At 42.3% G+C, this 13,495-nt stretch overlaps 1 protein-coding gene across 1 annotated transcript in view; it reads right to left on the bottom strand.

Moving 5' to 3' along the window:
• THEMIS2 (thymocyte selection associated family member 2) overlaps nucleotides 1-13,495 on the bottom strand; it is a 279,768-nt gene that overhangs the window by 106,855 nt on the left and 159,418 nt on the right. Inside the window, exon 2 of the mRNA XM_085647570.1 lies at nucleotides 8,790-8,930. Coding sequence (XP_085503696.1) covers nucleotides 8,790-8,930 — 141 coding nt within the window. The remainder of the gene's footprint in view (nucleotides 1-8,789; nucleotides 8,931-13,495) is intronic.

Below are 13,495 nucleotides of genomic sequence, written 5' to 3'. Positions count from 1 at the left end.
AGTGAAATAAAGTCAGTGCATGCAGGCTGGTGTTGGATTTCAAACGATTGAAGCAGTTTGTGCCCTACCAGAAGTTCAAAATGTTAACTTCTGATGTAATTCTTCCCTGATTGAATAAGGACAATCTCCCAACATTAATAGACTTAAAGGACACTCATTTTCACGTTCCCATTCACGGAAGGTCTCAGAAGTGGCTTCGTTTTTATGTAGAGGGCAATAACTTCCCGTTTCAAGTCCTGTCATTTGGTTTAGCGTCAGGTCCAAGGACTTTCACAAAGCTGCTAGCCCTTGTGGCAGGTGTAATGCACTCAAAATGTATCAGACTATTACCATACTTAGATGATTGGCTGATTGCTTCTCATTCTTTTTTGAAGGCATCTTGTCCAGATTCAGATTCCTAGTGAACATAGAAAACTCCAATCCTGTTCCAGCAAAGACAGTCCAGTTCATTGGGATCTGCTTCAGTAGGAAAGATTTTTCTTCCATCCCTCAGACAGGAGAAGCTTTAATCTCATCTGTCAGCACTGCTTAGCTGGTCACAGATACTAGCCAGAGAGTGGTTGGTGATTCGGAGGAGATGGCCTCAACAGTATTAATCCTTCCTTGAGCTCATCGCCAGCTTAACCCCCTGGTTTGTCAACCCTAAGAATTTGGGCACCACCATGTCAGGAGTACTCTCTTCCAATCTCCAATCTTCCACAGATAACTCAGGATCTGCAATGGTGGCTCCAAGAGAAGCAGTCATTGCGCAGGGGAATCTCTTTTCCTCTCCTCATTCACAGAGTCAATGACACGGATGCCAGCAGGAAGGGTTGGAGAGGAACCCTTCAAAGCAACCAGAATAAGGTGACGTGGTCTCTTTTGCAGATTCAAATATTTTTAGGTTGGAAGGAATTAAAGTTAGTACATTTAGAATTGCTTCATGTTACTCCTATAATTCTAAATCAATCTGTTCTCATATGCGCAGACAATCAGGTGGTGAGGAGCTATATTCAGCATCAGAGTGGGACACGGCCATTCTGCTCTAGCTCAGTTGACCTGTTTCATTTGTCTTTGGGTTGAATAGCATCTTCTTCATTTGCAAGTAGTTTATCTTTTGAGGAGGGATACTTGCTTGCAGACTATCCAAGTCAATCTTTTACCTCATCAATCTTGATGGTTTTGCATCTAAGGATCTTCCAGCAAATATCCCAGAGGTTTGGGACTCCTTGGCTAGACCTTTTTGCTTCCATTGACATTCGTCATGTTCCCAAGTTCTGCAGCCTCTATCCAGGCCCAGGAGGTTGAACTGTAGCTATATTCTGGACACAGTGATCCCGTGGGCTTCTCTATGCCTTTCTTCCCACTCCTTTAACTCTTTAGGTAATCCAAAAGATAGTGATAGATATGGTCAGATTCCATTGGTGGTTCGATATTGGCCCGGGAAAATCTGGTACCCTCTTCTTCTGCAACTAGTAGGTGCTCCCAATTGGCCTCTTTCTCTTGAGCATTCACCTCCATTAGCTCCGACCCTTAAAAGACCAGCTCTGTTGACACTTCTGGCCTAGAGTTTAAGAGGTTAAGATTTCCAGCTTTAGGTTGTTTGTAAGGAGTTGCTGTCTCAATGAAACAATCCAGATATCCTGCAACCCTGAAGGTCTATGCAAGATACTGGAGATCTTGCTGTACCTAGTGTACTTCGAATCGTTTACCCCTAGTTTATGTGAACCGATTAAGATTTTTTACATTACGGGTGGGTTTAGGTTGGGACTCGCAGTGTCCACACTGTGTAGTCAGTGGGCAGGAACTTAAGCCTTCAGGAAACCAGAAGTAGAATAGTTAGATTCTCTTGTGTCCAAATTACTGTATAATTTTGTTTTCTGAAATGCCCATGATTCATTCTCCAATTCCCTCTTAGGATCTTCCTGTAGTTTTGAAGGCTCTCCAGTTTCCACCTTTCCAGTCGTTAATCAGTTGACCTCAAATTTCTTTCATACAAAGCGTTTTTTCTTGTTGAAATGTGTTCAGGTCAAAGCATTGGAAAAATAGGGACATTGATTAGTTCTGAACTTCTTATTTGTTTCTTTCCAGACAAGGTTATCTTGAGACCAAAGCCTTTTTTTGTTCCCAAAATTCCATCAGAATTCCATGTTTCGTAAGATCTGGTCCTTTCCTTGTTTTCTGCATCTATCTTCTCGGGAAGAAGAAAATTTATATACTCTTAATTTGCTCAGATCTTTGACTATTTATGCTTCAAGGACAGCATCTTTGAAGAAAGTACGGACTTTTTGTCATTGTTTTATCTGGCCAAAGTTTACATCTATCTTCTGCCATATTAAGTAGATGGCTGAAACAGACTATTATCTTGGCCTATGAAACATCTGATACGTTTTTCTCAGGTCCGGGTCAAGAAAGATCATCGAGGGGTATGTCAGGTTCCTGAGTTATGCTGAAACGAGCTTCCATGAAGGATATTTGCATGATGGCTACTTAGGCCTCAATCCACACATGTTTAATCATTGCAACCTGCTAGTGGAGGTGTCAATAGTTTTTGCTGAAAGAGTTTTGGATGCAGTTCAGGATAATGTTTAAGTATTTTCTTTGGTATGTCAAAAAAGGTTTCTGTTTCTAGCATAATTTAGTTTTGAAACAGTGTTTTTTTCATTTTGTTTCCTTATTTTGCTTGGGTGGTATCTCACTAAGTACTGGGGTGAGGAAGACTGACAAGGAGGTAATGCCTGGATTACTTATGGGTAATAGTCACTGCTCCGAGTTCAGGTTTTCTTCATTAAAGTCTTGCTTTAAAAGGTTGTAGTGGCAAACAAAAATATGTTATTTTCAAGATGGTTACATTTGCTTGCTATTTTACAGGAAGTATTGGATGCCAAATTCCTCTACATATGTTAGGTGGCAAGAAGAAAAATTCAACCATGTTTGTAGCTTATTTTTGTTGTTTTACTGTGATAGAAACTATTTCTGTCTATGAGACTGCCATCTCACCCAGTAAAGACTGTGACGAGAAAGCCCTAAACTCGGGCATTACCAGTTAGTAACCAAGGCAGCTCCCGCACAGCAAGCTGCCGGTTTCTGCCTTCACTGAGAGTCAATACCCCGGCTCCACTTCATTCCGGCTGCTGTACCCCACCTCCCTGTAACTGAATCTTCTGTCTAGTGATTGCTCTATAGCATATTCTGCTGCCCTGCTTTTCTGGCCAGGACATCTGTTGATCTGCCCTGTGGGACCCTTTTTCTGGCATTATATGTGCTCAGGATAGATCGTTCTCTGACTCCTACCTCTGTAGGAAAAAAGCTTTTCAACAACAGTTAGATCTACTTCCTGAGAACTTGATGTATTTTCTCTGCACAACTGGGGGGGTTGCCACCATGACCTCAATCCCCACATTGGAAACATTTGTGCTGGTAGGCTTACCAATGTCCCAACGCTCTAGGTGGAAGTTATGGGTACAGTGCTTTGAAACCTACTTTGTGGCAACAAACACTGGTTATGACCAGAAGATAACTCCATTACTCCATATGGCTGGCAAAGGCATTTTCAAATTATCCAGCACACCCACGGAGTGGGCCGGCTAAATATCTACATCACAGCATTGAATGCTCACTGTGCCTGGATGACAAACACAGACTGCGAATGTTTCCTACTGCATCAGACAAAACAAGAGCCAGAAGTAAATGTAGACAACTTCTATGCCTAGATGAAGCAACCTGCTAGTGCCTACACACTGCAAGCTGAGACCAAAGAAATAAGAGCCCGGTGATAAAAGGTTGTGCCTCGATAAAGCTGAGATGAGCCCGGACAATCTCTACCAGACGTCCTAACATTTGGGCACACATTAGATATATCCAACTCTTGAACATCCCACGTGGAAGCTGCATTATCCACCGCAATCAAGACAGAACTAATCAATCAACTATACAAAACTGGAACAAAAGAAAGGCAAAACCCAAGTCCATCAAAAACTTACAGTGCGGCCACTGTGGCAGCCTCTTCCTGCGTCCAGGTGGATAGCCTGGAAGCTGCTAATGACCACCACCACCATCCAAGTAAGTTTGTTCCCTTGAATCGGAGCCACCAACATTTGAGGAAGAGATAGACGATGATGGGACTGTGTATATTGTCTACACTATGAATCTCTGTGAAACCAGAAACCAGATGCCACAGTCATCCCAAGGTTAAAATCCACACTGGTGGTCAGCCTGTCTGTGTGCTCATTAACACTGGTGCCTCAGTCAAAGTAATGCCAAAGGATCAGTTTAATTAGCTCTCACTCCCACCTCTGCTGAAACACATAAACATCTTAATATTTGACTATTTTTTTTATATAGCGCGAACCAGACCCGAAGATATCGGGTATCAGAGCGCTTTACATAGCACCAGTTTTGTTACATGAGGACACATTCATTTTTGTTAGGCACGGGGAGATTAAGTGATTTGCCCAGAATCACAGGATGTTGAGCGTCGTTGTCGAGACTCAAACCCGGTTCGCCAGCTTCGACGTCGACCGCTCTAGCCGTACACTACACCTCTCCTGCTTTGAGGAGTATTCAGGTTGGATCTTGCATGAGGATAAATGCATCTCTGTGAAGTTGTATGGCACACAGACAGGCTCTGGGACCCTACTCAGTTGCAGAACTTTCAAAATGCTATGTCTGATCCAATGCTCACGTTTGTGTTCTTCACACCTTGCTTAGTGAATCTGACTCTCTCTTTCATAGAGATGGTTGAATGAAGACCAACACAACCCAGGTTCACATCGACCACACCATCTGTCTGAGAGCACTGTGACCTTCCACCTTCGACTCAAAGTTGAAGCCGAACTTCAATGCCTGGGAGCTATTGACATCATTGAATAGGTGGAGAGTCCCACGCCTTGGGTGTCTCCCTTCACTGGTATGCAAATCAAAGAAACCCAGTCAAATCTGCATATGTACAGACTTGCATCTCCACAATATGGCCATTAACAGGGAATGCTATACCAAGCACACCGTCTGCAATCTGGTTAAGAAAGTAAATTGCACATGCTGGTTTTCTAAATTTGATTTGAATCCTGGGTATCACCATCTCCTCCTCAATCCAGAATCCTGATACATAACAACCACCTCTTTACCCATCTTGAGCTGCAAAGCCACAAAGACTTAACCTCTTCATTTCAAGTGCTGTGGAGGTGTTCCAGCACTGCATTTGTGAAGTTCTGTCTGAATTCACAGGAATGACAAACATCAGGGATTACATCCATGTGCATGCAAAAACAATCAACAAATACAAAAAAGACTTTGAACCACCATAAATGTATTAAAGACAGTGATTTAACTGAACTAAGTGCACGATCCAGATGTCACATATACACATTTTCAGACACCACTTCTACTCTTAAGTAGTAGCCCCAGATTTCATCAGGGATGATAGTAACAAAGTCCATTCCATCTGATCGCCCCACCAGTTCTCTTTCCAAACATGCCTTCCAAGGACCATAAACTTTAAAAAGAATATCTCAGATTGGACAACTCAGTGCAGAAACCAGCAAAGTGGAGTATGGTCATAACAAGTACCAACATTCAAATGTATTTAGTTTTGATATTGACATTCGCAAAGGCCAATAAAACAATATAAAACTAGCCATATAATCACATAACATATTACAGCCCATAGAGACAACACTACCAATGATTTCTGATTTTGCTCAAAATATATTAAAGAGAAACATGCAGACTCACTCAGAGTAACTCCTGATAATATCCAAAGCTCACAGTGAGCTCTGATCTGCGGACGCACTAATTAATCCACCAAGAGCCCTGTTCTCAAAAATACCTGGAATATCACAAAAGCTTATTCTTGTTAATATGCAACCTTACTGTGACATCATCTTTTGATCACTATCAGACACAAACTCTGTTTTTGACAACATCTAGAATTCTTCCTAGCTGATCCTAGTTGGCAAAACTATGGAATAGGGATTATACTCTCTGTAGTTTTCCATGGGTCTCCTTTTGCTCATCATATGGTTTACTGTTGGACTGACTGTGGTCATGAGTCAGAAGATTACCTATCAAGATGATTATTTTGATTCATTTTGGGATTTTGGAAAAACTCTACATGCTAAAGGCAATAGCATCAGAATGCCTTGTTGGGATAAGAGGTAGTAATGTTAAGCAAATAAAGTGACAATCTTTTATGGGAGAATTGATAGTGAAATATTGGTAGACAAAAGGCACTGAATATGTCAGGGGAGAGTTGCCTGGTCTTTGGCATTATAATGGCTAGGATTGACAGGATGAGGTTAATATTACTGTGAGGTTTGCATAGTGAGAAGATAGATAAGAGTTGGAGGATACTCTACACCTCATCGGGTGCTTGAACATTTTTAGTTTTTATGCTGGGTGGCTTTCCAGAGTTGAGCAATAGATGTAAAGAGATCTTCTGTCAGATGTATTATAACTTTTTGAACAGTTAATGAGTAGGTCCTGTGTGGCTTACTTCAAGGGTTGGTGTATTTTCTGGCCTTCCGTTGCAGCTGTCCTCTGCTACTGGGAGCTGAGGAACACAGCTGCTGTGTGTATACAAAATTCATTCCAAGCCGCTAAGCATGGATTCCATCATAAGAGATGCTACGAGAACTGCTGTAGCTCTCAGCTCAGACATAGAAATTGGGGGGAAAAACTGATTCATCATTGTAACAAAAAAGTGGAAGATGTGCTGTGTCACATTTGGTAAAACCTGAGCAACGAAAGACCTCCTGAGCCATCACAAATGTCCCCATGACAATAAAGAATATGGGAGAAAGAGGCAACTGACTTCTATGGGCCACTATATACAGGAGAACATTTGCTGCTTTCATTAGATGACTATTCTAGGTTTCCTGACATCTTTGATGTTACCAGCCCTTTAGCCAAAGTAGTTGAATAGTACTAGACAAGGTACTCTCTACTCATCCCAGACATGGTGCAACTTGACAATGACCCCTTCAAGGGGTGAGAATGTCAGAAATCTCAAAATACTTGGGATTTCAGCATCATGAGATAAGGTCTCTCAGCCACAAGTCAAAAGACTGTGCAACAGTCTATGAACACTCTCTGAAGAAGAGTATACACATTTCTCATATCACCAATAAGCCCGTCATCCTGGTGCAAATGTTTTGCAATTAAAGAAATATCCTTCACAGGCCCAAAGCAAGTCTCAAAGTGCACAGATAATTGGACAGTGAGGGTGAGGATGACTGCCACAAAAAAGACACTATTTCACCTAAACATCCTAAGATTCAGGGCTAAAACCGTCATTAAAAGAACAAAATGAAGACATATGTCAATCAGCAGAGGAAAGCAAAGATGGTGCCTTGGAGAAAAGGCACCACTCATGTGGCTTCTCACTAGATCATCTATCTGTGGACTTATGTCCTATCTTTGGAACCGAAAGCCCAATGTCTTCTTCATTGCATAAACATCTGGAGCTGCTCATTACTGCCATTGATTCAACTGATGTTTCTCATCCTGGTATTCTGCTCAAATTGGCACACATGTAACCTCATCCCTTTCTGTCTGCATAGAAGGGTGGTAAAAACCAGAGGACTAAAAGGTGAAGTAGATAATCTGGTGAAAGGCAGCAGAGGTTGTCCCAGGAGCTCCTCTGCTACAATGTAGCTGGGCATGTAGACTCCTTGTTTTATGTTTTTTTCTGAACCTGTAAGTTAATAAAGGGGTCTACTTATTCTCGCTGCATGTCTCTGTGGCTTCAGTGCCCCTCATGCCATGGGGCATGATTTTTATAGATGGACTTGTGGAGTGGCCGGAGCAGGCTGCTTAGGGCCTTCGCAGGCCATCGCCTGTAGTGACCAATACAAGGCACCCTGCTGAGCAATGTATGTCGGGATACACTTCTTATTCAAATCAGTGTACACCAGTTGCAAGGTCGAACACATCACTGTATAAGAGGAAGCTAAACACACTGGCCTCTCAACAGCCAGTAGGAGCTCCTCTCTACTTTGCGGTAAGGAGGCACAAGATGCGACCCTAGACCTGTGTCAGTGACACCAGGCCCGCCTGAATTGGAACCAGGGACGCGTTACCAGGAACATTTTACAATGACAAAAGACTAAACCATGTATGCTGGCAGCATCAGTTCTTCGTGGACTTTAGGCCGACATGTAGCTGAAATGTCCTACGGTCTTACTAATGGATGCCCCTCTGTAAATGACTCAAGCACTGGTGAATGATTTAAATATACTGCAGCTTTGCACATTTGAAGGCATGTTCTAACGGTTGCCTCCCTAGAATCTTGTCTGCTCCAATGACCCTACAACACAAAGCATGCCTCTCAATCTGCCACTTGGGATGGTGCACCCATCTTTAGTCTGAGGTTTAAAATTAGGGTATATGTCTTTACATGGAGTGAAATATGACCATGTGCCTCCTCTCGTTTAGTTTTCTACAGCATCTACTGAATACATATAAGAATATAATTTTTTTAAGCATGCATACACAATGTCAACAGAATAACCTCAGATTTACTAGAAAATGAATGGGGCGAACCCCTGTCAAGCCTATCACCCTTGCAAACTGCCTCATTCCGTAACACTTTTAATTCTGCCAATCTTCACCCTCATGGTCCCCAATTTCTCTGGGTGCACTTTAGTGGTAGTAGTATTATTCCAAGAGTGTGTACCTTTCTGCGTCTCCCTACCCTTCTCAGATGGGCCAGTCTCTTCTCACCTGTCAAGACTCCTCTTTGAAGGTATTACACTGTAGGAAATAAACAAATCATAAAATCAAGTTATCCGCTGCACACTGCTGAGGCGTACCTTCGAAATTTGGTGGTAGATCCACTGTTGTGGCAGAGCTGTGATCCTCACAGACGACCTTCCGCAGATCAAAGCTGATGATTTTCACGAGGTCGCCCGTTGACAAAGACACTTCATTGCCTGAGAGTTCATAAATGGAACCTAAAAAGAGGGAAGAGCAGGTAAGTCTTGACCAGGCCATAGTAATCGAGCAAGAAGCGTCTACAGGGAGATGTAATGTTGCATGGAAAGGAAGCAAAACTCCATGTGAAGGACCCAGTCAAGAATTAACAGCAATGGCTTCTGCAAAGGTATGGAGAGCCAATACACATACAAGTAACACATTGCAGAATAAATCCCATATCTCAAACAGAGAATTCTGTGAGCAAATCACAAGAAAGCATTTAAAGGTATGATTCATTCCTGGTGGAAATTTCAGTGCACAATTACAAATCATTTCTACTGGATCTGGGTTGTAGTATATAGTTCAGAATGGATTCCCATTAAGAACAATACCATGTATGTTAATTGCATCCTGGAACCTTAATTCAAGCAGCGTCTATTGGTTTCATATGAATCATAGGATTAGTAAATGCTGTTGGTGATCTCTTATAGTGACAGGTACATCATGGAATTGGTTATTACTTTCTTAAAGTGTCATACGTTTTCACGTACATCTTGGAACTGGTTGTGTAAAAGAAGATCTATTTTTTCCGGTGCAGTTTGCAACGGGTTGTTGGTGTGTATACACGTCTGTTAGTTTTATATGACTATTGACCTGGCTCCTGGTGTCTAATGGTGTCTACTGGTTTCAGGTCCATCTTGGAACTGGAGGGTAGTTTCTACACGTCTACTAGTTTTATGCACACTCAGACTTCACCATAAAACACTCAGCATCAGACTCCAATGAGTGCTTAGCCAGGGCAGCAGGAATGTGCTGCACTTAGGCAAACGTGACCACTTTAAGCCATGCCTAAAACTCTTCTTTGCCCCCTGAAAAGAATATATATGGTGGAATCTAACTCTCATGTACTACATTGTCATATTTTTTCTCTTGCCTGTGCCATGAAGTGACCCAGGTGATATTCTGCAGTATACAAAACTCCTAAATATATATATAAAAAAAAAGCCAAATAATGGCTATTTTAATTCCATGCTTCTGTAACACAACCAGCAATCTAGTTTTTAGTGAATGAAATGCATTGGGAATAACACAATCTTTGTTTCTCGGCATAATGACATCCCAATCCACGTCCCAGAAGAAACTGAACATCCTTAACTTGTGGCAAAACAGAATAAATGTTGGAGCCAAGTAAATATTGTTGCCTTATTAGGATATTTTTAGTCGCCTGAGGGATTAGCTTGGGCCCAGAAAAAGTGATGACAATTGTGAAATGACCAGCACTTTTCTATTAGAAGACGTTCTCTGTTTCCTGTGTTTCCAAGAGAGTAATCTGCAACGTTTTCACTTCAGTGCCCCAAAGAGGAGGCTGTTGCACAAGAGATGAACGCCCTAAAGGAAGGCGGGCTGCGTGCCCTTCTGCCAGATCAGCTGAAGGATGCACTCCTCTGCCCTGGCAGAGTACAGCATGCCATATTTAGAGTTTTCTGCAAGGCAAGCGGAGGCCTGTGCCCCTTCAGCAGAGATGGCACCATGCAGGATCCAATGAAGCCACTGACGTGTTACTGACTAGGTACCATGTTAAAAGCGCTTGCACTGAAAAGGTTTTTGTTCTTCAACAACAAACTCCCAAAGCGGGAGTTTGTTGTTGAAGGACAGAAAATCAATACCCTGACATCCTGGGATTGTTTTTCTCTCAGTGTGTGAGGGTTATTAATCCTCGTTCCTGTTTGGGACCGCCAGGCTTTTCGCAAACAGGAAAAACATGATGTTGCAATGTCCACCCTGACACCCTCTATAGGGCAGACGGTCTGATATTCGCTGACCGTTGGTCCAATGTCGGATTGGGACTTTGGTCAAGTGCATGCTCCGCAGTCTGAACCAAGGTGGTTCCCCCCTGACTCCAAACAGAGCAGTGGGCAGCAAGTTTGCCATAGACTCCAGCATGTCTATGGCACAGAGACCCTTGCACCAAACTCTAAGCAAGGCGCTTACTTTGAAGCTGGAAAAGTCAACTGACAGCACCTTTCAAATGCTACAAACTTTTTTCATTCAAACCAAATTTTGAGATCCCCTGGGGTAGATCTTCCACTCTTGGGTGAAACAGCTGCTTCTGCAAAGGCAACAGGCCAGTCTATCCCAGTGTGATCCGAGAACAGGCCCGATTGAACCATGTGCAAATTCTTCTTGACAATTTGCCCCTTGAGACAATAACTATGCAACACCAGATACATTTTAACCACCAAACATTCAGAAATGGTGACAACATCTGCTGAGTGCCTTTGTATCCTCACAATCTGATTTAACCATCGGATCCTACAATTCCTGAAGTCCCCATAAACCTTGACTATGTCAGGATAGTCTGTCTTCTATGCTGATTATGTGTGCACTTATTGTTCACTAGTGGCGAATAGTCTGCTTACCTAGAAGTCAGATACCATACCGCAAAACAAAGTGAAAGGTATTCCTCAAACATATAATTTCACATGAATACTTTATCAGGGTCCATCTTTTAACGTTATTTAGGAGCAGAATTGTCTCTGGTACAAATATAAGCAGAATTTGCTATCCAAGGAAACCTGTATGAAAGATCTATGAAAATTAATTTATTCACAGTTAAATGGTGTAATGTGAATTGCTTAAAAGGCCATGCGAGATACCAAAAGACTAGCTCAGGAGAAAGGACATTTTGGTTGCTCATGATGTATTATCGTGTGGTTCCTACAAATCTATATAGGATCTTCCCGTTTAGACAACATAAACTAAGGGATTGGTGTCCAGACTGATTCCAGACACCCCCCAAGGATATGTTAACCTTTAGACCAGCTTACTCATAGTGCCACCATAAGCCCCCTAACCTTACCAAGGAGCGAATAGTTTCTGGCAACTATCGAACATGACAATCCTTGATCCTTCAGGGATCATGGAAACCGTACAGTACTTTTCACTCAGTCAAACGTACTCACTCTCAGAGAGTTACACAGAATAAACGATGGGGACGTTTTCATGAAGCATTTATTGAACCAGCGTCATTCTTGTATAAAATATGTTTGCTGCGACAATCATTAGAGAGAAACAGATGTATAAGATTACAAGCATCAACAGAGTAAATAAAAGGTAGAATTCTACCATGGTGCAAAAACAGTGAATATATGCGGGCATATAGACATGACAGTAATCAAGCGGGCTCCTACGATGCAAACCCTATCTAAGTGTACCCAAGTTTACCTAGCATGTAGGTGGGTGTAAAGCCATGAATCCTCTAGGAAAGAGCCAACCCCTTTAGCTGATGGGAGAGAACGAAGGACGCTGTTTTGGTCTTGAGTTGGACAGACCGCAAGGGATGTCAGACCACTTCGTGCTGGAGCTTCTGATTGCAGGGACCTCAGCGTCTTGTGTCAGTGTGGCAGCTTCTCCTCTGTCTATCTAAGGTAGCTATGGTTATTTTATACCATAAGGATTGCTTTGGGGTTCCTTACACAATCGATATGTTGTGAGTATGATTATGCAAATAAGCCTAAAACGTGCAATTATGCAAAGTAGTTCTTTCGCCCTAGGATGAAGATGACCATGACTTTTAGAAAGAGTATGTTCATGCTGTTATGTACATCATGTGCAGGGGCTTTTCTAGGAATCCTCATGCTTAATAAATGAGGCTAGTTTCAAGGAAACTGATCAACATTTATTGAGCACATAACTAGGTAAAAGGTCCGTGCTTAGAACCGCTATGCAGAGCAAGGTAGGACAAATGTAGGTAAAAGGTTGTGTAGCTACGTAGGCCTAGTTTGGGGTACATTGGTGTACATAACACCAACTCCTCACCTGAAGGTCGAAAAGGTCAACTAATGCTAAAATATGCCTGTTTAAAAAGCATAACAACATTTTCATAAAATCAGTGTCTAAAAACATCTAAAACATGGTATATGTAAAAACGATGCTTATTAAAATTTTAAAAAAGCTCTATAAGTCCACTAAAAAGTCAATATGTTTTTAGACTAACTGAGCACGCTGAAAACCATGTTGCTCAGTGAGAGCAGAAAAAAATTAAATAAAAATGATGTTTTCGCATTCCAATTTGGCTTCTTTTGGAAAAAGGGACGAATTGTTCCCATCACACAGAGAGCCAACTGTTTATGTGTCCTGTGTGGGAGATGCAACATCACTGTCGTTCGTATTCACAGACAACGGTCCCTGTAAAACCTCTTGTATCAGGTCAATGGAGCAAAGGTGATTCTCTTAAGTCCCCACAGCAGCTGTTGAGGAAACACTTTATACCTGTGTGCCTGTTGTAGAGCCGTTGTCCGTTCCGACAGAAGCTGAAGCTGAAGCATTCGGAGGAGGATCTACGAATGCCGTCATCAACCTGGGAATATGCTGAGGACACTGTAGCACATGGGCCTTTAAGGGGTCCAGTAGTACGTCTATGTCCGGCGGCGCGACCGATGCAAGAGTCAGACATATGTCCAACACGCATTCGTATCCGCAGAATAGGCAGCGAAGCACAAGCAAGATGCAGTTAACCCGACGGGTCTGAACAATAGGAACCAATGATCGCTTAGCTCTCGAAGACGAGGTGTGCCCAGATGAAGCACCATGCATTCACGAC

The sequence above is a fragment of the Triturus cristatus genome, chromosome 3_2 (genome assembly GCF_964204655.1).
Source record: "Triturus cristatus chromosome 3_2, aTriCri1.1, whole genome shotgun sequence".
Classification (NCBI taxonomy): Eukaryota; Metazoa; Chordata; class Amphibia; order Caudata; family Salamandridae; genus Triturus; species Triturus cristatus.
The sequence above is the reverse complement of the archived record's forward strand: the minus strand, read 5'-3'. Positions and strand labels throughout refer to the sequence as shown.